The 22,247-nt window shown below is 51.4% G+C and overlaps 3 protein-coding genes across 3 annotated transcripts; 2 read left to right on the forward strand and 1 right to left on the reverse strand.

The window, feature by feature from the left end:
• Positions 1–356: 356 nt before the first annotated feature.
• TRIREDRAFT_103336 (uncharacterized protein) lies at positions 357–2,318 on the reverse strand (the record flags this gene model as incomplete). The annotated part of the gene is made up of 2 exons (XM_006961852.1): positions 357–2,152; positions 2,210–2,318. 2 exons carry the CDS (start codon positions 2,316–2,318, stop codon positions 357–359), a joined length of 1,905 nt encoding a protein of 634 aa, XP_006961914.1.
• Positions 2,319–4,691: 2,373 nt separating this feature from the next.
• On the forward strand, positions 4,692–5,536 carry TRIREDRAFT_32261 (uncharacterized protein; the record flags this gene model as incomplete). Its single annotated transcript, XM_006960964.1, has 3 exons — positions 4,692–4,833; positions 4,907–5,101; positions 5,403–5,536. Coding segments are annotated over 3 exons (471 nt in total), but the record flags the coding sequence as incomplete, so codon positions are not given.
• Positions 5,537–15,861: 10,325 nt separating this feature from the next.
• TRIREDRAFT_119956 (uncharacterized protein) lies at positions 15,862–17,356 on the forward strand (the record flags this gene model as incomplete). Its single annotated transcript, XM_006961412.1, has 2 exons — positions 15,862–15,866; positions 16,002–17,356. The coding sequence occupies 2 exons, from the start codon at positions 15,862–15,864 to the stop codon at positions 16,279–16,281; spliced, it is 285 nt and encodes a 94-aa protein (XP_006961474.1). The 3' UTR covers positions 16,282–17,356.
• Positions 17,357–22,247: the final 4,891 nt, after the last annotated feature.

Below are 22,247 nucleotides of genomic sequence, written 5' to 3' on the forward strand. Positions count from 1 at the left end.
TCGTAACTCCGGTGTATTATACTCTATCAAAGCCAACTGTAGATGTGGGCTCGTGTGCGAGCACCATTCGAAGGCAACAGTTTCCAGGCGAGCCCTTGCGTAGAAACCACTCTGGAAGCACCATGATTATCCCATTCTTGCTTTTTTTTTTTTTTTTTTCTTTTCTTTTCTTTTCTTTCTTTCCCTCTTTCCCTTTTCCGCTTCAAGATATTCGGTCCGTTCCATTCGTTTCCTGTCCTTCGCCAACCTTCCTATTACCCTTTTGACCTTCCTTTCTTGCACGTTTCTGATCTTTGATTCATATCGCAACTCCAACATGTTTACCACCTCCATCATAGATGCTCTCCAATCTCATATTACTGCAGCTCATCAATCTCGTCAGAATACGGGATCGCTGGCCGGTAAATGGGGGCAAGGCGAATATGTTGACGGCGCCGCGCTTCGTCGGTTGGGCGTCGAACGTGGGACTTGGCGGGCGACTGGGCTTCACAGGCAGGCATGGACTTGGCATCTTCTTCACGCGTCCTCATCAGCGTGTTCGTGTCTCGAGGGGACAGATACCGAGCCGAGGGCGTGTAGTGCGCCGCAAGCTCGTCGGCTTCTTCGCCTATTCCACGTCGCTTGAGCTCGCTATAGCATCGAAAGGCTATCTCGAGCTCTTCCAGATCCCTCTTGCTCGGAGATGGGTGCTTCTTGGACCATTTGGGATGGCCAGCTTCCAAAGAGGGCGCATCCCGCAGAAATCCAACGGCAATGCGATCAGTATTCGGCAATGGTCGCAGGTGCGCCTCCTGATCAAGAGCTTTCCCGAAGAGAACGGCGTCTTGCGATGGGTCACTAGACAAGTCAGTGGCCATCTTTTCGAGGCTCATCTGCGCTTGCATTTTCGAGCAATGCTCGTTGACACTATCCCCAGCCGTCGGGGTCTGTACTCTGTGAAGATTAATTCGGGGCGTTGATGCACAGACGGGGGAAGAGCTCAAGATCCTATCTTCGAGGTTACTCTCGAACCCCTTTTCGCCTTCAAAGGGGTCGATGATGAGGAGAGAAGATACGCTAGGCCCGAGCATGATCTCCATCCTCGCGCGACTTTCAACGACACTTTGGTGGAGATGAGAGGCAGGCTCAGCAAAAGGGTCATCGTCCATGGATCGGCCACTCCTGAGGGCGTTTCCGTCATTGGCAACAGGTTTGCGAGCTACACGACCTCCCACCATCTGCTGGACCTTCTTTCTGTTGAGGTTGTCTCCTTCGTTGAGACGTATCTCAATCGTGTCAATCAAAGATGATCTTTGAAGCGGCGGCGAGTGAAACACCGGGTGGGAAGTTAGCGGACCGTGAGGGTCATGACGAACAGGCTGCTTCGTGAGCTTGGCACGCGGTTTGGCTGCTGGTGTGCTGGATGTTTTCACCTGCCATCGGTCCCACGCACTTGACATCTTGGCCAGCATCCGTGAAGGCGTCATGCGATTCACTTTGGAGACGGGCGACTTGCTGGCCTGAGCCTTAGAAGGCGACGGCTTCAAAGCATCGGTCGCAGCCAACATGGCACACACTTTCTCCTGAATCTCATCGGCACTCGCCGCGACAGCGCAGCCTTGGCCGGCCATGTCGCCTTGAAAGAGGATTCTCGGAGCTCCGTCCATGACGTTGTGTGGAAGAAGACAAACCGTTTCCGAGTCTTTCAACACGATATATGAAGAGCGATTGGCAGACTTTTTGACGGGATCTGCGAGGGGGCGGATCAAGTTGAAATCTTTGCGCTTGGGGGACGAAGTTGAGTTTGTACGAGGCCTGGGGGTCTTCGTAAACTTATGAGGCGACGTCTTCTGGACTCGAGGAGTGCCTGATCGGTAGCTTCTGCTGTTGCTGGTTGTCCGTTCCTTCGAAGCGCCCGGGGAACACGAGGTGATGCATGGATCTCTGAATTGAGCTGCAGACGGCTCAAGAGCTGGAGCAGTAGAAGTTGGGGAGCCGAGAATGTCCCTCTCTGGCACGTGTATTGCCTCTTCTTCTGCTGGCAGCTCTGAGTCGCTGTCATCGAGCAGTGCGCTTGCAATATCATCGATGCTGGCTGCTTGGACATTCTTCTGCGACTTGGTGCCATGCTTCACGGGGTCGTAGGAGGTATTCGCGGACGGTGAACGATGGTCTATCAGTGAAAAGTTAGTTTTGCCAGTACAAGACTGTGAAAAAACAGATGACATACCCGGGTTTTTGGCCGGCAGCGAATCAGTCGAGATCCTGGAACGGTGAAGGGAACTTAAGGATCCAAAGAAGCTCCTCTTCTTCCCGTAGGTACGAGACGGAGGCGCCATTTCGAGGTGAGGTCGTGCTGAAGACGACGAAAAGAGTTATGGGAGTGAATGAGCCAGTAAACTGAAGACGATGGGAGATAAAGACCACGATTAACAGGGAATGAATGACGAAATGAACGACGGAAGGAAATAAACGAGTGAATGGGAGTCGGTCAGTCAAACGAGTGGAATGGGGGAAACTCTTGGTGAATGGCGTGATGGACGGCCAGAACTTCCCCGGCGGTCAGGTGAATAGTTGATAGTCGAGAACAGATCACGCAGCCAGCTCTGCGCGAGCGATGAAACTCCAGTGACGCCTAAGGCCGGCCACCAGGATCATACATACGGTCTGGGCGATCGGCGCGGAATCTGGGGGAGTTCATGTCCCAGAGGCGAGGGTAAGCGAAGGACTTGTTGGCTTGAATGAATGGAAGGGGAAGAGCTCAAGTGCGAGGGGGAAAGCGGTGCAGCTTGAGAGAGGGCAGGGTGGTGGGTGGTATTAGGAGCCCATGATTTGGCGAGGGGGAGGAAGAGAAAGAGGAGAAAGAAGAAGAGAGAGGAAGAAAAGCCGAAGTCGGTGGAGAGGAGAAGAAATGTTCCAGTCAGAGCATGCACCTTTGTGGCCTGGAGTGCAGCAGAGCTCAGCTTTTCTTCAGTGGTCTTGAGGGAGCGACAGGCCTGAAGTTGGCGACTTGGCAGGTGACGAACAGCTGCCCAGGGGAGACGATGCCCCTGAACGAGCGGAAGGAGCCACTCGTGACGGTTCCTGATTCACTGCAGACGAAGATTCGCCTATTATGCATGTGAATACGATTACGAGAGAAGCGAGTTTAGAAGAGCTTTGATTCGCTTCTGCTTGACGATGCTGGAGCTTGAGATTCACAAACGATTTTCTGAGAGGGAGTGCAAGACGAAGGGTGGTTAGATGTGAAGTCTTGTTCATTCTCTGCCAGACCACAGAAGATGTAATTATATATATATATGTACCACCTGTATCATGGGCAGGGCTTTGAAGATGAGAATCTGCACTAAATGGCTTGCAGATGAAGCATGGCGAGACGTCGTGGCCAAGATCATGTCTGAAAACACTGCCAAGTTTGACGCCAAATCAGACTTGGGTTGTTTGTAGAGACATATACTCGAAGTTGAATCTACTGTCAGATGTAATGCAGTATATGAACAAGATACATTTGTCGGTATCGTGCTCCATTTCCAAATAGTGTCATCCGTGTCTTATACCCCTTCCTCCTGTGACCTGCAAAGCTGCTCAGCGAGTGTCCAGCAGCACTCTTCAGCATTCATGATTGGCGACCCTTACACATTAGCATTTTTCATTTACGAGGCCAGACAGCAGCAAGAGAAAGAATTGTCCCTCCAAAACCATCTACGAAACAACAACACCATCTCCGTTGTCCGTTGACATGCTCAAACCCGCACAGCTCTGCACCTTCAATGTCGTCACTTCATAACCCAGCACGTGACATCCTCTCTGCTGCTAGCGCGCCTTTTGCATCCCTGCCCAGATCCCACGATGGACCGGGATCGGGGAAAGCCGTTTTTTACATCATCGTGACCTGACCGGCGAGAGACAAGTCGGGACAGCCCTAGGAGGTGAGAGAGAGAAAAAAAAAAGAGCAAAAAAAAAAAAAAAAGAGGTCCCAGCTCGGTGCATCAATCACCCCACCGGCCCCAACAAACAGAGCTTCCCTCCTGTTTAGCACGCAAAGGGAGCTTCATTAGCTGTACATTTTGACTGTCCTTGTTCTTGATCTGCGATTCGAAAAGACAATTGCAATTGGACTTGTCTTGCCGGAGGCGGTTTTGCTTATACCTGCCAATCGCTGCAGGTACGGACTCTGCGAGCTCCGAGCTCCGCTATCTCCATCTTACCGGCGATTCCCTTCCACGAGCTTCGCCGCGAAATCCCGCCACTTTTATCTCTTATCTATTGCTTCTTTGTGCAATTCTCTACGGACGAGCTACGTATAATCTCAGGACAGCTACGTCGGTGCCGAAGGGGAGGAAATATTGAGGACTACGAGAATCACAATTACAACGCATCCTACCTACACAATGCTCCGAACGGCTTTCCAATCCCGGGCGATACCCTTCAAAGAGGCCAAAAGCGCATCGGCGCAACACGGCAACCCATTGAGAGACATCTGGTCAAGGCTCTTCTCCTCCCAGCCGATCGCAAAACCATCTCAGACGACTACCAGCAGCAGCAGCACATCATTATGGACGACAAGATCACATGCGGCTCGGTTCTGGCGGGGAGGAGCCATGCGGCACGGCGCCAGGATGGCTGAGGGCCTCTTCGCAAGAGGAGCCGCACAGAGACGGAGCTTCTACTTCTCGGCGTGGAGGCGCAGCGCCGCGCAGGGCGCCAAGGAGGAGAACCTGTCGTTGAGCGGGCGGTTCAAGAAGCTGTCCAGGGAATACGGGTGGTCGGCCGTTGGCGTATACTTTGCGCTCAGCGTCCTGGATTTCCCGTTCTGCTTCCTGCTGGTGAGGATCGTCGGGACGGAGAGGATAGGTACGAACGAGTTTCTTCCTTGATGATCTTCTCGTTGTTTCAGATGCTAATATGAGGATGGGCGAAACAATAGGTCAAGTCGAGCACTACGTCGTATCAGCAGTCGCAAAGTTCATTCCCGAATCGGTTCGCACGCGATGGCACGAATGGCGACAGTCTCTGAAGAAGGAGGAGGAGCAACGACTGGGCAACAACGACATTAGCGACAAGGTCGAAATGGTCGGCTGGGGAGTCGAAAAAGCTGAGGAGCGCAACAAGGAGGAAGCCAGTGAGTCTGAACCGCCCCCTAGACGCCCCTTACCATCACCCCCCCTCCTCCCTCTTGCATACACGAAATCGACCCTACTTCCACAACTGGTATCACGGCGGTGGAAAGGACGGCAATTCGAGAGAAGGGAAAAAAAAAACATGTGTCGTCTTGGCGAAAGTCGCCACGTCATGGCGTGGTTTTGCTCTTCGAAGAGAGCATGAGAAGGGTGTAACCTGCCAACGAAGACATGGCACGATGTGACATGTGATTTAAGAAACAACGAAGGCTAACCACTTTGTTTCTTTCCTCTTCTTGACAGGCCTGGCAACCCAGCTAGCCCTCGCGTACGCCATCCACAAGAGCTTCATCTTCGTCCGGGTGCCCCTGACCGCGGCCGTCACTCCAAAGGTGGTCAAGGTTCTCCGGGGCTGGGGCTGGAACATTGGGAAACGAACTCCGCGATCATGAAACAAAGGTCGCATGAGAGAAAAACTCAAAAAGACTTCTGAAACCCGAGCCGGGATATTCCCTTCTCCTACAAATCTGCATGTATTAGCCCATGCTCATCCTCTGTCTTGTCTCGGTTTTTTTTTTTTTTTATCACATTTTGTAATATCATTATCAATGTTTGTTTTAGACGGCAAAGGAGGAGGGGGGGAGGAGTGAGTGGGGCAGAAAGGAATCTGCAGCGCGAAGACACATGCAGGCAGGAGTACGGAATCACAATGCATGTAAGAAAGTAAGTACTATAGACCTCTGGTAATGGGGGCGTGTTGGGGGCAGGAAATTTAGAACCTGGGGAGGCATTCGCCAGAACCCCAATCTGCAGCAAGAACAGCATAGAAATGAAGGGGGTGCACGCAGAGTCTCGGAAATAGAGCGAGGGACAATATACAAACTCGCAGTGAGTTTCCCGCTTGAACGCTGCATGCTTGACAAGAAAGCACTTAGATGAGTAGTCCACCAGCCATGTCTCTTCACCGGCTCCGAATCCGGCATACTACCTATGGAACATGGAAGTCCCCCGAGACAAGAATGACCTGTAAGACCCAGTCTTCCACGGCTGTTCGGCCTCTCGTATCTTGATTCTTTAAGCTTGATCACCGACATGACGAGCCTGACAGCTCCAAAAGAGAGGGATTAAAGAAACAAACGTCTGATAGCGTGAAAAATCTTGTCAACAAGGTGCATTAGTAGCGGATGGGATGGAGATAGACGAAACCACAACAAGGACGCCGCCGATATCGTTGACATCAGTTCACAGAAGCCGACGAAAAGAAAGGCGCCACCCCCTTTCCTGTCACCTCTCACTCTCTCCTTTCCCTTCCCAAGAAATGCAAGAATTCCCGAAGGAAATTACCGCTGGGCTAGTTCCCGAATTGCCTTTGAGCGGACATCCGATCCAAGACCAGAATGAGTAAACCCCCGTCATCCGGGGAAGAGGGGAGAAAAGGAAAAGTGCCCCCAAGAGAAAAAGAGAAAATTGATGCAAACCCTCGTACGAAAAGAGTAAAAACCGCCGTCCCGTCCCAGCGGTTCGGGAGTCGGAATGGAACGTTGATTAGTTGAGAAAATTGGGGAACGTGAAGAGTGGAATTGGGTTGGTGAGCGCATGTCGTAAGATACGTTTTGAACGAGGCAAAGGCAAACGAAGAATCTCCAGAAATCAGATGGAAACTCGTCTGATCCGGAAGCTCGTGGCAATATTGCAGAAAACCTGGAACTTCCGAGGTCTACACCCTCGATTGACTCCGGCCCTTGGACGAAAGTCTCCATGCTCCATGCCAGCTCACCTGTCGGTTCCAGCCTCGTACAACTACAGGTTGAGAATTGCGAAGGAAACAAACGTAGTCTCGGTCCGACAGGACTGTTCTCGTACCTAAGCATGGGCGAAAGAGCATTGCTTCGGCATCTTTTGGCGAAACACAGTTCTGTGTCAACAATCCTGTGTCAACATTCCTGTGCCAACAAGTTCAATTCGGCGTCAGAAGGGGAGTGTTTGCACCGGATATACCCCCCCAAGGGGCAGGGCGAGCTAGAGGCTGGAGACAAGAGAGCCATAGTAACAAGCGGACGGACCATCTACTCTCCTCTCTCACTAGAGGGGTGGGCGGAGAAAGAATGGAAATGAGAATGGAAGAGGGAAAACGCCTCGTGCGCTCTAAAACGTGCTGTTTAGGCTTTCAAACCATCTTGACAAGCGGCCAAAGCTGGGGCCATAGAAGGAATGAAGCAATCCGGGCCGTTTGGGGGCCAAAGAGGCGTCGCCAGAGGAGCAAAAAAGCCGTAGTCTGGAAGCCAGCCTTCTAGAACAAATTCTAGGTTTGAGACATGAGTCGCGCGAGCAGCAAGCAGGATGACATTGCGCGATCTTGGAGACTTCACCTCCTCAGGGGGGAGGTTCGCAGAAGAAACACAAACATGAAGAATACTTCTGCGAGGTGAAAATTGATGCTTGTCCCATTATCGAGGTGGGTAGCAAGCGGAACAGACGGTTTGGTTTGATTGGCTTATGGAATAGTAAGTTGAAATGGGGAGGCGTCATGTGTAATCGCCGACTGCATGATTGGCTTTCTGATTGCGTCTTGGTGCAGGCAAAGGCAGATGGGGATCTGAAGACCGACGACTCATGCGTGGAGACTGCAAGGTAGGGGCGGTAGGAAATGAACGAGTGCTGGCCGAGGTCATGGCCAAGGTCATGGACATGATGATGTTGACGGGCAATGATGCTGTTCCCCGTAAACAGTCAGAAGAGTGACATGCTGCCCTGCGTGTGTGCGTGCCCGAAACCCACAGGCCACGTTGTGATGACTTCAGTAAGCAGCACGGCTCGCGGCGGAAGCTGCCTAGTTGCCCCGTCTCTGCTGCCGACACAGATGTGACGAGCTCTGAGTATGTATTCCGTCAAGGTGAGCTTTCTTCAAGAAGTGAAGACGCTAGATGCGACAACACGATCCCGGACAATCATACGGAGCCATCTCCGGTTGAATTGGCAATGGCACGGCGTGACAAAAGGTGACGACTTACATACATGGGCCATGCAGCAGAGCGCAACACAAGAGAGAGGCCTCGGCTCGCTTTGTGCGTCCCCTTTCTGCAGCTTAGACGACCAGCCTCCAAGCAGCACAGCAGCAACCCAAGCAAGCAAAAGAGACTGAAGTCATAGTCTCTCTCTTGGCCCCAGCAATGCTCTGCGTAACTGGAGCCACGTTGTTGCCGCTACTATATCGGGGACCCTCACGGCCTCCATCTTCCCCCTGGCCAGGAGTCCACAAGCCCATTAAATAGAGTTTTCAGGGAGCCCCGGCGTGGTGGAGCCGGAATCTTCTGGCGAGCGGCCGTTCACGCCTTAGCAAGCCCAAGGTTGCAATTGGGGCGGTCTGGCTTGGGGGCCATTGCTGATGCTGATGATGGCAATGGGCTTTCACTTTTTTGTATCAGGGCAATCTGAGATGACGGATGGCGGCCTAAACACTGCAAATACGTAGATGTAGCAGGAACAAGGAACGAAACAACACGCCGGCTTGCCAATCGGGCATGTCGATCCAACGTGCAGTCAAACTGTGTTCGGCAGCGCCCACGGTTTTGGTTGTTATACAGACAGACCAAAGCTGTCTTGACTGACTCAATGCCTAGCCTAGAGTCCAGACAGGCAGGAGAGCATTGCCGCTTTGAGAATCGCAATAATTCCGTTAGCATTCATAATGCCCAGACTGGCATTGGGTGCTGGGGAGACAAGATGCCAATGCCTGGGTAAACGGAGGCGCGACGGGGGCCATGATATTCGGCCTATTGGCATCCTGGGGACGAGGCCCGCATGCTCGCGTGGGTGATATGCGGATGACCGCGGTATCGCATTGCATATGCGGGCAGAAATGGGGGAAAATTTGCCGAGACCTCATACAGTACTGTACTCGTATGTAGGCAAATTTGCATCCGGAATAGCTGAACGAGACACAAAGGGCCGCCTGCTTGCTGCACGCTGCACGCCAGGCAGTAGTCCTGGATGCTGTCGCTACTCGTACCACAAGGACCATCCGTGGGGTGTAACATTGACTGCACAGGCGAAGCCTGAACAGCGCAGAGCACACGCACACGCACAACCTCATGCGGTTTCAAGTCTCGAAGCTAGCGATGTTGGGTGGTGGCAGCCGTTCATTCGCCAACATCTTGATCTCCCGAGGCTTCGTCCAGATAGGTGTTATTGGATGCGTGCCGTTTACTAGCTTGCAACAACAACTGCGGCAGCTGCGGCAGAGCCAGTAGGGCTAACCTGCGTGCGCCCATGCCTTTGGTTGGGGGGGAGGGGGGGGCCTAGACGGAATTCGATACAGGACCATCGAGAATCAGGGAACCCGAGTTTGGCGCGCACGTCTAGTCAAGGCGTAGCAGCAAGACAAAATCAAGCCCTGGCGAAACAGAGAAACTGGAGGAAACTGTCCGAAGTGTCGCGCCTCCAATTCTTAGAGTTGCGGGTTGCATATGCTCATCCCGGCTCGGCGAAGAACCGCGTGTGCAAAGGGAAGCGTCTTGGTGTGGTGTTGTCAAATACCCACGGCAGACGGGCCGCATTTCCAGGCACTTTTTGTCCACGGCCCAGGAACTTTTTAAATCTTCATGCCTAAGCTCCATGCTGCCACGGTCCCCTCTTCCTCGTTGACGAAGCTCATTGATGCAGCGACTGGACAGAGAGTGGATGGATAGGGGCGTGAGTACGACAGTTTCGTTTTCTCTCGCATACAGGTCGAGGCTGGCGCATATATCTCTCACCCCTCACCTCGCATGCAGCAAGGCGACTGGGCAGAGCAGCCCGAACTATTTGCTCGTGCATTGCATCCCAGCCCGGCAAATAAGTACCAGTCGCCCATCTCGATGCGGCGTAGGTACTTGATGCTAAAAGATCTGCGCTTGCCTTAGTGTGTGATTGAGGTGCAATGCGAGTCTGGTCGTCTGGGTATTTCCGTGCTTGCAGCTTGCAGCTTGCAGCGATGTGCGGCACGGCAGCCTTCTTGGCATTAACCGTGTTCCGTATCATGCATGAAAGCGCCATCCGGGCTGCGAGTAAAGAAACAGGTCGTTTTTGTGTGCGGTAGCCACACAACTTTGTGCGTGTCCCTGGTGGACCGCATCAGTTGCCTCGGACCCCCTCGGACTCCTCAATGACAGGCGCTCGACGCCAGGACCGATCAGAATCGGGCAACGAGATGAAACCCAAGAGACAAAGACATGAATCCGCTCTCCCAGAAACTCGGTTTCCGGGTCTCGGCGGGGCATCCTGAATATGGGGGAGCTGCGCGGGAATTTCTCTGGAGGCCGGCCATGGTTTGGCTCTGACATGCGTCGCCGGTTGTCTAGCGCCGCTACCGTTACCACCCTTGAGAGCTATCTGTTGGGACCAGCGTGGGAGCTAGCGTGGAGTTGCATTGCAGACGGGGAGAAGCTGCTCTGTGTATTGGTGCATGCATGAGCATATGCACGATACATGTTGCTTTCGCATGCGTGTGGCTCGCGGCGTTGCAGGTTGCGACCGGCCATTCAGAGGCCCGTCTCGGCGGAAGGCGAGTCGACGGCACACAAGAACACACTTTCTTGCTGCAGCGTGCAGTTGATCATTGCACTGCTGCAGCATGAGTCGTTGCAGCGGCATGCCCGCCGGCAACATAAATTCCTTCTCGCAGTTGTCCAGAGCTGTGGAGACGACGAGTTGCAGCAGATGCCCGCCAATGGGATCGTCGGGCCAAGCCGGCAGCTGGGAGAGCATTAACACGAGCTCGAGATGCGTGCGAAGGTTCCGAGCGCACCTCGGGGTGGAGTTGTCCAACGCCATTTGCTCGACCGAGTAGCATATGAATGTATCGAAACTCCCCGCGATTCTGCCTCAAGCTCCGAGGCTCGGCAAGGCCTCAGTCTGCAACGGTAGGTTCTCGGTAGCTAGCGGTATTAAGAGCAGAAAAAAAAAAGGCGACGGGTAACCTGACAGCGGCCTCTAAAAACTGTGATGGAGTGAACATTTTGCTCAGATGCTCGCGACGTCTCAATCTTCGTTAGGCTGGATGGCGCCATGTTGATCCCATTGTGGCAACCACGACTTTACTTGTTCACACCTCCCCGCCTGAATGCTGCACGTCTGTGATGGCTGGCCTCTTGGGAGAAGGCGCGACGAGCAAGGAAACTTGCTTCCGAGCACTCGGGGACGTTCTTGCACATGCCGAGTCGTACCACACCCAGACCGGGGTCTAGAATAGGCAATTCGCGACTGCTCTCGGCGTCATCTACGGAGCGCGGCATCGAATCTGGCCCACTACAATCTGCGAAGGTGGGGGGGCCTTGAGACAGCCCAAACGTCAATCAAGACATTGTGTCTTTATTCATTCATTAGCGTGTGCGCGAAGCAGCTGTTGATGAGCCTCCAACGGCCATCATGGGGAGTTGTTGCAGTATGCCGATCCACTTGGGGAGTTCAGGTGGGCACACGGAGCCATGAACAACGTCGAGAGTGTCTGCGTCTGTCCTCGTCGTTGGTCAGGTATACTGAAAGTGATATCTGGGGGTCTCTCGTAGCGCAAGGTTGCCTCTCACTTTACATTTCGACCGCAACCTACCTTCTCTAATGAGCAACGATTCGGACAGCATGAAGTTGGTATAAGGTAGGTAGCACCAGTGAAGCACACATCACCCGCATGCCACGACCATTCTGTGCACTGCAGAGAACAGCAAGTCAAGGTCAATAGTCGGAGACGGTCGGTCAGCGCAGGCTAGTTGACACCGACTTACACCGACTGTCACCGGATGCTGAGAGAGAGGCATGCTGCATGTGCGATTTCGACGACAGACGCCAGACACGTACATCGAAGGCGTCAGCGTGCGGACTAGCAGACGGGAGGCCCTGCAACTTGATCCACGGTCACATTCACTAGCCAAGGCAAGCAGCCAGTAGAAAGGAACCACGATTCTCTGTTAATTTCGTGGCAGAGTTGCTAATGCAGGCGGGCGGGAGAAGAAAAGAAATTGCAGTGCAAAGAGACGAATTGTGGTGGTTTTCAATGGACGGACCCCCAGAAAATAGACTTTTTGGCATCAGACCGTCTTTCCTGACTGGGGGAAAGTGCAACTTGCTGGCTCAGCGAGGCGTCCGAACGCCGCCCCCTTGATCCGAGCAGTGCTGCTATTCGCTGAATATCGGCAGAGACCGTAATTGCCATCCTCTGGCCATGTGCTGCTATTGTGGCCGTGGTTTTGCGGAGTAAATGCGCCTGAGGCGGCTTCCACGTTTCTGGCGGCGTCGCAGCCCTCTCTCCACTGTCCGTATTCTTAGCCCCCATGTGAAGGCGCTGTTGACGTGGGCAAAGGGAGGACTTTTTAACAGGAGCTCGCGTACCGTAAGCAGGGCCCTAGAGCATCTCGCACGATGGATGGGGAGCTGAAAGAGAAAAAAGAGGAAGAGGCTGATAAGCTGGACCATAAACTCAAGCTTCAGGGTGAGCTCCGCAGAAAGCATCCTGACATCGGCTCACTAAAGTTTGCTGTACACTTCAGCTGTACCATTGTGAAGAATCCGGGCACTCTCTGCTGAGTTCAGCGCGTGGTCACGAGGCGCCTACCGCGTCTAGAACGCGCAAGTTGCGATGGAATCCAGCAAAAAGTGTATCAGTCGTGACGAAAGCCCAAGGTTTTGAAGCTGGCATTCTTTGGGCTGGGCTGAAGATTACTTTCAGAAAAAGTCGCGTGTTTCACCATCTCAATCTACATTGCTCGTATTCTCTGAGTAGAAGGAGCGGCGCGCGTGCATTACTCGACGCAAGCATGGAAGCATCCAAACGAAGTCCTTTGGAAATAGTAATGGCAATCGGCTCCGACAAGACGGGGGAATAAGATCCACAGAGACCATAGAAATGCATATGTACAAGCAATTTGCACCCCGCCTAGCCGGACAGTCCATAGTATGACGTGCCGCATTAGTGCAGCAGGGCGACACTCTTTGACCGCTCCGGCAGCACTGGGCTGAGACTAACCCTGAACAAGGGGCAATGCGGTGCGAAAGCTTATTTCACATTGTCCGGGGAAGTGTTTCGACGACGAGAGCACATGCAAGCCTCACACCAGCAGGCAGCAAAGGCCGGAGACACCTTGATCAGTCCGTCAGGCTGCTATGCACTACGTCGCTACCTATATTGGCTGATAGAGAATAGAATAACAGGACCAAGGTAACAGAAAGGCAAGTTTCAGAAGAGATCCAGGCGTACACGTAAGTGAGGCACACCGATAGCCCCCAAGCGGCGACCTTAGCGGCCCCTCCTACGCAGTCTCGTGTGAGAAACAGAAAGCTTCTGGCGGCTGCCTGCCTGTTCTGAATCGAGATTCGCCAGCTAGGGAGCGAGTCGTTGACCATGTATGGTGTAACGCAGCAGAGTTCCAAACGCAACCAACACGTAAGTCACTCACACGATGGTTTTACCTGCAAACGGCGGATTGCCTGCGTGCCACCCTAAATACCAATGCAAGAGCGGTGTATGAAGCTTGTTCATAGATGCTCCGGGCCTTCCTCCCTGGAGTGTGTCCGTCGATTAATGCAGTACAATTAGCCGATACTAGGTACTCGACTCATGCAGTGACGGCACCACCGTCGATGGTGTTGCTTGCCGAACTGCAGGACTTCGGCCCGGACTGAACAACTCCTTCCTCTATGAACAATGGTCGAGGCTCGCAAGGCGCGCATCCTGGAGGAAGCAGCGAGCAGTGGAACGCGACCTGGAAAACCAACAATATGAAGTTGCTGCTCTCATCAGGGACTGGACCAGCCACCGAGTCATTGGAGCCAAACGCTAACAAGAGGCAATCGAGCGTTGGTGGAGCACAATTCACGCTCAATGCCCTTGCTCTCCGAATAGCCTTTGTAGATGGGCCTGGAAATAGAAGGCAGGACACCCAAGGTAGGCAAGCAATGACAGCATTGAAACCCAAACAGGCAGCGGCGAATCTGACTTTTGGCCTCAAACTATATAGTCGTGTCGCGAGTCACTCCATGCTGCGAAAAGTATGTGTGTGCGTGTGTGTGCACCCAATTACATTCGGCTGAGCATTTCTCGCATACCAGCCAAGGGCAAGGGCGTCCGGAGAGTCAAGTCCTTTGGATGCACAGATCGCATCAACTTAAAAAAACTCAGATCTAAATTAGCCCCAACCATCGAGCTGTTCTACACTGACACTGTAATACAGTACTTGTGTGGACTCTTATTGTGGGCTCGGTGTCGAGTCGAGTCGACCGTCGTCGAACGTCCATACCTGACTGACTGACACAACTGTGTTAGTGACCCGTGCCGTTGCCTTTAGACTTTCTTCTCGTACCTACTCCTCCGGCGTGGCTAACAGGTAGGTAAGGTAGCCAACACTGCCAGCTTAGTGCCGGAGCTCGCTCGAGGCTTGCTGATTCTGATTCTGATTCTGATTCTGGTTTCTGCGGCTGCGTCTCGACGCCTCGCTTGTCACCCAACAGCGCCAACCCACTGCCGTCCGCCTGTACCCCATACTTCGTATCTTTGACTTTTTGCCCCGTCGGCGCCTGTCCCGGAACCTCGGGCCCAGCTCCAGTGCAGTGGCCCATGATGACCAACCAATCTGAGTTGCGCCGGTCTGTCACTCTGCCGGTTATTGTTCTGCCACGCGCATCTATTACAGTAAGTACTTGCTGTTCGCTCCTCTTGCTCCGGAGGCGTCTTAGTATCAAGGCTGGGGGGGCGGCAAACTGACACCAGACCGCGCGGCACGGGTTAGGTAGGTACCTACGTATGCTGGGGGCTAAATTGTTGGCATACTGGTTTGGGCAGCAGCATCTCAGCTCCGGCTGTGGTTGCGACTTAAAATTTTTTATTCCTATTCTCTTGCGCCATTTGGCTTTTCGTTTTTGCTCGACGCTAGTCGAAGCTTCGAGGTGATTTGCGAATGCTGTTTTGTTTTCCATGGTGACCGGCGACCGATGACCGCTTTGTGCCCACGTATAAGCGTACCTGTGAAACAAAGTATAAGTAGAGTTGGTCATCTCCTCCAGCGCTCTGGACGTCGAATTGCTCCTCAACCCTCAACCTCAGATCCTCTGGCACATGTCCTGCGGGGAATGTCCTGAAGTTGGATAATAATACAATTCAGACATCTTGTCGGTCTTTTCTGATACGTCGTCCTTATTGTCGAAGCTGCAACACGCCCCCTTTTCCCACGACCTCCTTCTGCTGCTTTGCTCGACTCACGCCTGGCCTCGAGCTGCCCTCACCAAATAACAAGGGACCCCCCCTGTTCTCGATAAGTCCGATTGCCCAGAGCAGCCGCTGCATCTCGCTGCAAACCCCCTCTTGGGACACGCCTGCAGACGCGCACAGACCAGAGACACCAACGACGCACGACAACAACCAGAGCTTCACACCCGCTTCTTGGCCCCCACACACGGACCGTACGCCAAGCCGTCAACGTTCTGCCAGGAGTGTGTGCCCTTCCAAGCAAGGATCCCCCTCCCTGGCCCAGAGCCTGATCGTCCATCGACACTCCTGCAAGAACTTGCATCGACAATCCCTCCACGACTCGCAAGAGGCGCCGTCCCGCACATTGCCCCGTGTCCCCGTCCTGCTAGTGGAACACCCGCTATTTACACGCTGCAGCTGCGTTATATAGCCTGGCCAGACCCCGGTCACTGACGTGCCAGTACGGCTCCTCCAACTGCTTGTACTCCCACGCCTTCGACTATATATATGCCCACAGCCCCAACCGACGCTCATCAGCCTTTCAGTACGATGCTGTCGGTCCATCCTTCCACAAACCAATATCAGCAGCATCTCAAGCACTCGCCAACCATCCACCCGATGCCGCATCGCCAGCCAGACCCTTCGCTCGGCTATGCCAGCATGAGTAGCCGCCACTACCACGCCTCCAGGGCGGCGGCTGCTCAGCAACACCAGGCCCAGCAGGATGCCGCCGTTGCCCAGGCTCTGGAGATTGCCCGAGAGAGCCCAGATGGTGCTTCGGATCCAACTGTTAGCAAGATCTTGGATATGGCCCTGTCGCAGATCTGGGGCAAGGTTGAAGCACAGCCCGACGCATATGTTATGACCCGAGATGAGTTTGCCGTCTTCAACTTTTTCCAACACCGCTTCCAAGGCAACACGACAGCCGTCAAGGCTCGCAAGCGGTACTGGGACCATGCTCGGGCATGAGTTGTGGTATCTCTTCCACAACAATCCCACAGACACGCAATGGCCGTCGCCCAAAAGGAGGCCACCACGGAGACATCATCAAGTTCACGATAACCATCACCAACACAAACCTACTTTCCTCGGTTCTCCAGCCTCCCCTTTCACTGACGACATATCCTTGAAAACACTGTAGCGTGAAGGACGCCCCTTTACGCTATACGTGATTCTATCGTGGTGCACAGAGCTTCAGCAAACGTCTTTCGCCCCCGCTTCACTCACCATTTTTATTTTCTTCCCAATTCATTTACCACACCATTCCTACCTTTTGGTAGTTGTGTGCGATCACTCAACGCCGAGGCGATTTGTTCTACCCCTGACGCTGCCAAGCGATTAGGGTCACAAGAGGCGCACAGGCTCCCGCCGCAATGGAGCGTCAGCAACCACATCCAGGTTGGAAATTCGACTTTATCCGGCACCACCTACTTGGGGACCTAAGTCTCGCTAGCAGGACCTTTGCATGTGAGGCTTGGAACGGTGATTGGAGGTTTGACTCTACTTGCACATCATTCAAGTGAGGGCAATCTCTCTGCCGTTCGCGCTGATGCATTGGGGAACTTCGGATGATGGCCGATTCGCAGCTTCACTAGCACTGAAACTGAAGCTACTGTGCTAACGAAGCATGGCGTGCTGCCGGACTCGAGTCCCTTTCTTGGATGCCAGCAATGATGAGCTGACACTTATTTACCTTTCGTGGCTGGCGCGTCATGGCCCTTCATGCTTCTGCATACGGACGAACAGAAGGAAAAGTTGTTGGGAATGGATCAGTGGCACATTTTTTTTTCTCGCTTTCTTCTTGATGATGCTGTTACGAATTCCCTTTCTCTATAGATACCAGCCCTGAAGGTTATAGACTTGAATGTTTTTTTCTTTTGGTTCTTATCTTATGACATTCTGCTGAACTTCTCACCTGAAGTTGGAGTCTACCTTTTTGAAGGTTCTTTTGGAAAATGTTTCTAGAACAAGAATGAGGCATGATTCTGGGTAGGAATCTTGTCTACTAGATGAAGCACGAAGCAAAGCAAACTCTCCATTCTTGCATTCTCTTCATCATCAGCGTCTATATACATGAAGTCTCTGCTCCTTTAGTTTTTCAGGCATAGAGTTTTGGTCTGAAACATGTATGTCATTTTCGACTGGTGTTGAGAAGAACCGCTACATACGACGGGTCAGAAGATGTGCCGCATTCTAGCAGTAATCCTCGAGACTTACACGCGGCTCGCTTTGGTGCCCCGACCTCAGACTTGCAAAGTGGTCAGCCCCCTCTGTCTCTAATCAAGCTACGACACACCGGCGACTATCAACCTAATGACTGGTAGTATCAGTTAGTCTAACATAACACAGTAACTCGGCTACTGTTGGATTTGAAGTCGTATCGAGAAATCTAACCACGGTTAAAACAGTTGCGAATCGTTTGGCTCAGCGCCACCTGACGCTTGAGTTCATATAGCGACTCTTGCTATCGAATTATGCGAATTCCATCAGAGTCCCCTCTAGAATGTTCCTCCCTTGCCCTCAAATGCATGCCGCGGAGAAACACATTCGAGCAAATCTCACGGATATTTTGAACATGACTGACTTTTGTGATCGCGGCAAAGTAAATCGAATCGAGATACTATTCTGCTCGGAGGGCAGTCCGTAGCCACTCCTTTACCCCCCCTCCCCCTTAAATTCCAGAGGCGGAACGAAATGTCCGCTGCGGAAGCGCGAAGTCGAGAGAGAGTTTGCACCACCGCCAGCCTTACGGAGTGTAATCCATGTATTTTTGGCTTGTTTATTCTAACCAATTGGATACTACTAGTACTTTACGGAGTACTCTTCGAGGCGATCTTAGGTAGGATAGAAATGAAGGTTGAGTAGCGGAGCGGCATAAGATTTCTTGCATGACAGATTTTTGAGGCGGAGCAGTCGGAATGGGTGACAGGTTCCCGAAAGGCTTTTTTGGTAACAAGTTGCCAAGGCATGACATGCTCATGGAGTCTTGTTGACGGTGAGATTGCATATTCCCTGAATTTTCTACAGTGATTTACATTGGCTTCCCCCAAGGGCTTTTGTGTGTTGCGCGGTTGGACGAATCATGTCGTTCCTGTGACAACGCACCTCGTGGAAAGGTATGTCTAAAATTCCGGATTGTTATGTTGCGATGAGGTAAACTTGGCTTCAAGCTAGCGGCTCAAAGTTTTACGTGATGGATAGTTTTGGTACCAAGCATTCCTAGAATGTTGCGAGACTATGCGAAGTTTCTAGAATGGAGGACAGTCCGGTTGGAAGTAAACACCCTCTCCAAGGTTGGACGTCTTGAAAGAACGAACAAGACGTTTAGCTGCACGTCAATCTTGGCCCTCGGGCTTCACTTAGGTGGGCAGAATCTGTCTATCAACGACAAGGGGAAAAGATCAAGTGAGGGACCCCGTAATCTCAGGTTCACCAGCATCTCCATTGGACCATTGCTAGATTCTGATGTCTCACATTGAAAGATCTGGTTCCGGCAGCTTGGTTCCTAGCCACGCACCGGGAGCCTGGAAAAGCTCTCGGTTCCCCATATGCCATGCCCTTGAAATGCAGTCATCAGACTCGATCGGATCTTCGGTAATCTTGTTCATCAGATATGATGTCTCACCACATCTAGAACCTAAGCATAGCGGCTTTATCGTACTGTAGTATATGTGTGTTGGGTGCGGGAGTATGTTACACTACATGAAGGCTACTTTTACTATAAGTCCTCCTATTTACACTATAGCATATCTTTATTTAAACTATAGTAGTCTATGCATAAGGTAAAATTCCTGCATATACACTATTAAGTCTATTACTATACACCCGCTTATAGTATAAGGTAGTTAACTGTAATAGCAGGCTTATCTTTATATAATAAGGCCACAGCTTTTATCTTTAACTATTACAGCTAATCTTAAAGCTAACCTTAAAGCTAACCTTATTGCAGCCAGCCACCTATTATAGTGCAAGATTAATAGCAGCACTTATTATAATCCTAGAATAAAGGAGGCAGCTGCAGTAGCAGAGGCAGTAATAAAGACAGTAATAAAGGCAGTAGTAAAGGTAGCAGATACCTTAGTGTAAATCCTATATGCCCTTTACCTTATAATATCTCCTTAACAGTAATAACTTCTAGTATATAATACTATACTATAGTATGCAGGTGTAGGATATTCTACTTAAGGGGTTAGTCTAGCTAGTAGTATAGACTACTATAGTTTAAATAGGAATATGCTATAGTGCAAATAGGAGGACTCTTTACTATATACTGTTCTATAATGTTGACCATATGCATAAGAAGCGGGATGAGTGATGAGGGTTTCTCTTTTTTGCTCCGGCCACGACTGATTGGGTGGCTGTCAGAAGAAAAAAACAGGGTCAAGGAGGGTGGTGGTGGTGGTGGAGGGAGGGAACGCACGCGACCACCATCTCTTCGTTTCCACACTCAACCTCCCACCGTCTCTCTTTCACAGCGAACGGGAAGAGCTCCTGTAGAGCTGAGCTGTAGTTGGCCGACCTACTGGTGTACGTACATGGAGCAGAAATGGTTGGCTTGTGGAATGCACGCAAAAGCCACGCGCGAGCAGCCACCATGTGAAAACCGGCACCCATATTCCGCGCCAAGAGCCGAACCTGAAAAGGGCGAGCAAGAGGATGGCGGAGAGGAAAAGCTTCTTTTGGCCTGGCTTCACACAGGAAAAAAACGTGGCCTTGTGTGGGGTGAGAGGGAATCTTTGTCAGAGGCAAAAAGGCAGAAGGGGGGAGAGAGGAAGAGAGATGGGACACAGAAAAGAGAGATTGTGCGTTCTTCCAAGTTGAAGCTGTCAAGCCACAGAGAAGCCGTTGGGGCATGTCACACTTTGGTCGTCGAGGTTATGCGCTGCGGAGCCGAGCTGACTCTGCTGAATGAAACCTTGTTACCCACGCAGCGAGGTCTTACCTGTAGTTTGATGGTTCTTGGGGTTTCTTGGGGGTTCTCTTATGTTTGCGCAGACATGACGCTCGGTGAGTATGGGAAATGACAGCGTCGTGAGCCAACTCTACAGTTTTCGTGAACATTCTTCTGCACAATGTATGTTGACTCGATATGGTTTGAAGGCATCGGCATCGAGAATCGGAGACATTGTGGCGAAACGAGGCCGTCCTCTGTATACTGTCCAATGTCACTGCGGATGAATGACCTTTATGGATTAAATACTTCCAGGCCTTTCATACACACTTTCCGATTGTGCGAGAGAAAGCCAGTCAATCTTTTTCTGCCACCACTCTCCAATGAGGCTATTCACAAAACTCCCCGGTACATAGAAACCCCCACACGCCCCCCCATGTCCGAAAGTTGGCCGGCAAAGGCTCCGCAAAAATTCCCGGCCGGCGCGGAGCCGAAGCCGTTGGTGGCAATAGCATGAGGTTGGACGCGATGAAGCTACTGCGTACTTGGTCAGAGCCCTCTTATCTGTCGGGAAATGGCCAAGTGTTCGTGTGGGCCGAGAGAGACAAGACAACGATCCGAAAGAGGTATCGAGGTTTCAGCGTTGGTTGGACAGGTAAAAAACTTTCACTTGTGGGCGGCAGCTGTATGTGCGTGTAAAGCTACGTTTTCTCTTTGGGGTTGATCTTATGTTGTTGGTTGATGCAAGTCACGTTGTTGGAATAAGTTAAAACGTAGGTAGCTTTGTCGTCTCCATGATAGTAAAAGAAGGGTTATTGAGCAAGACTCCCGACCGTCAGGGTGTTGAGAAGCGCAGAGCTGCAAGTGTCCAGGCATATGTGTGTATATGCAGATACAGTTTGATGCCTGCTGTCGGAGGCCAGTGAGCCCGCTACACTTGCTTGAACGCACCCCTATAAGGTTCGGCAAGAATGGAATAGGTACGGCTCGGTGGGAAGGGTTTCATGATGTTCTCGAGGATATCCATGGGTGAATAGGGAGCAGAGAGAATTATCAGGGGGTACGCAGCTTGGTTCAGAGCGGTGTCTTTTAAGGGAGACTTCCCGTTTACTAAAGCTTTTTAAGCTTAAGGTGATCTAGATGAAAATAAAACAGAGTCCTCCTATTTACACTATAGTATATTCCTATTTAAACTATAGTGGTCTATGCCACTAGCTAGACTAACCCCTTAAGTAGAATATCCTATACCTGCATACTACAGTATAGTATTATATACTAGAAGTTATTACTGTTAAGGAGATATTATAAGGTAGAGGGCATATAGGATTTACACTAGGGTATCTGCTACCTTTACTACTGCCTTTATTACTGTTTTTATTACTGCCTCTGCTACTGCAGCTGCCTCCTTTATCTTAGGATTATAATAAGTGCTGCTGTTAATCTTATACTATAATAGGTGGCTGGCTGTAATAAGGTTAGCTTTAAGGTTAGCTTTAAGGTTAGCTGTAATAGTTAAAGATAAAAGCTGTGGCCTTATTATATAAAGATAAGCCTGCTATTATAGTTAACTACCTTATACTGTAAGCAGGTGTATAGTAATAGACTTAATAGTGTATGCGCAGGAATTTTACCCTATATATAGACTACTATAGTTTAAATAGAGATATGCTATAGTGTAAATAGGAGGACTTATAAAATAAAGGGTTAGATTAGCTATATTGCTTAAGGTCTAAGGAACAGACATCTCACCTATTAAGAATTGAGGTAGGTAGTATTTGGTTCTCACAGCTCTAAAGCTTGTTGTCATAAGCAGCCGTCATGTGTCGCGTATTCGGGTAGCTCTTATTGCAAGCTCAAGTAACAATCATCCTGTCATCTGCACGGTTATCGGATGAAAGTCTCAACTCTGGAAGCTTCGTGGCCAATGAATGTTGATGACGACATGCATCGGTCTACCGGCCAACGAAAATCGACAAGTTATCCCCAAAGGGGCAGTCTGGCGCCAATTAGCGGCTGATCTCAGCCAATCGCGAGCGTTCAACTC

This window comes from Trichoderma reesei (genome assembly GCF_000167675.1).
Source record: "Trichoderma reesei QM6a unplaced genomic scaffold TRIREscaffold_1, whole genome shotgun sequence".
NCBI lineage: Eukaryota > Fungi > Ascomycota > Sordariomycetes > Hypocreales > Hypocreaceae > Trichoderma > Trichoderma reesei.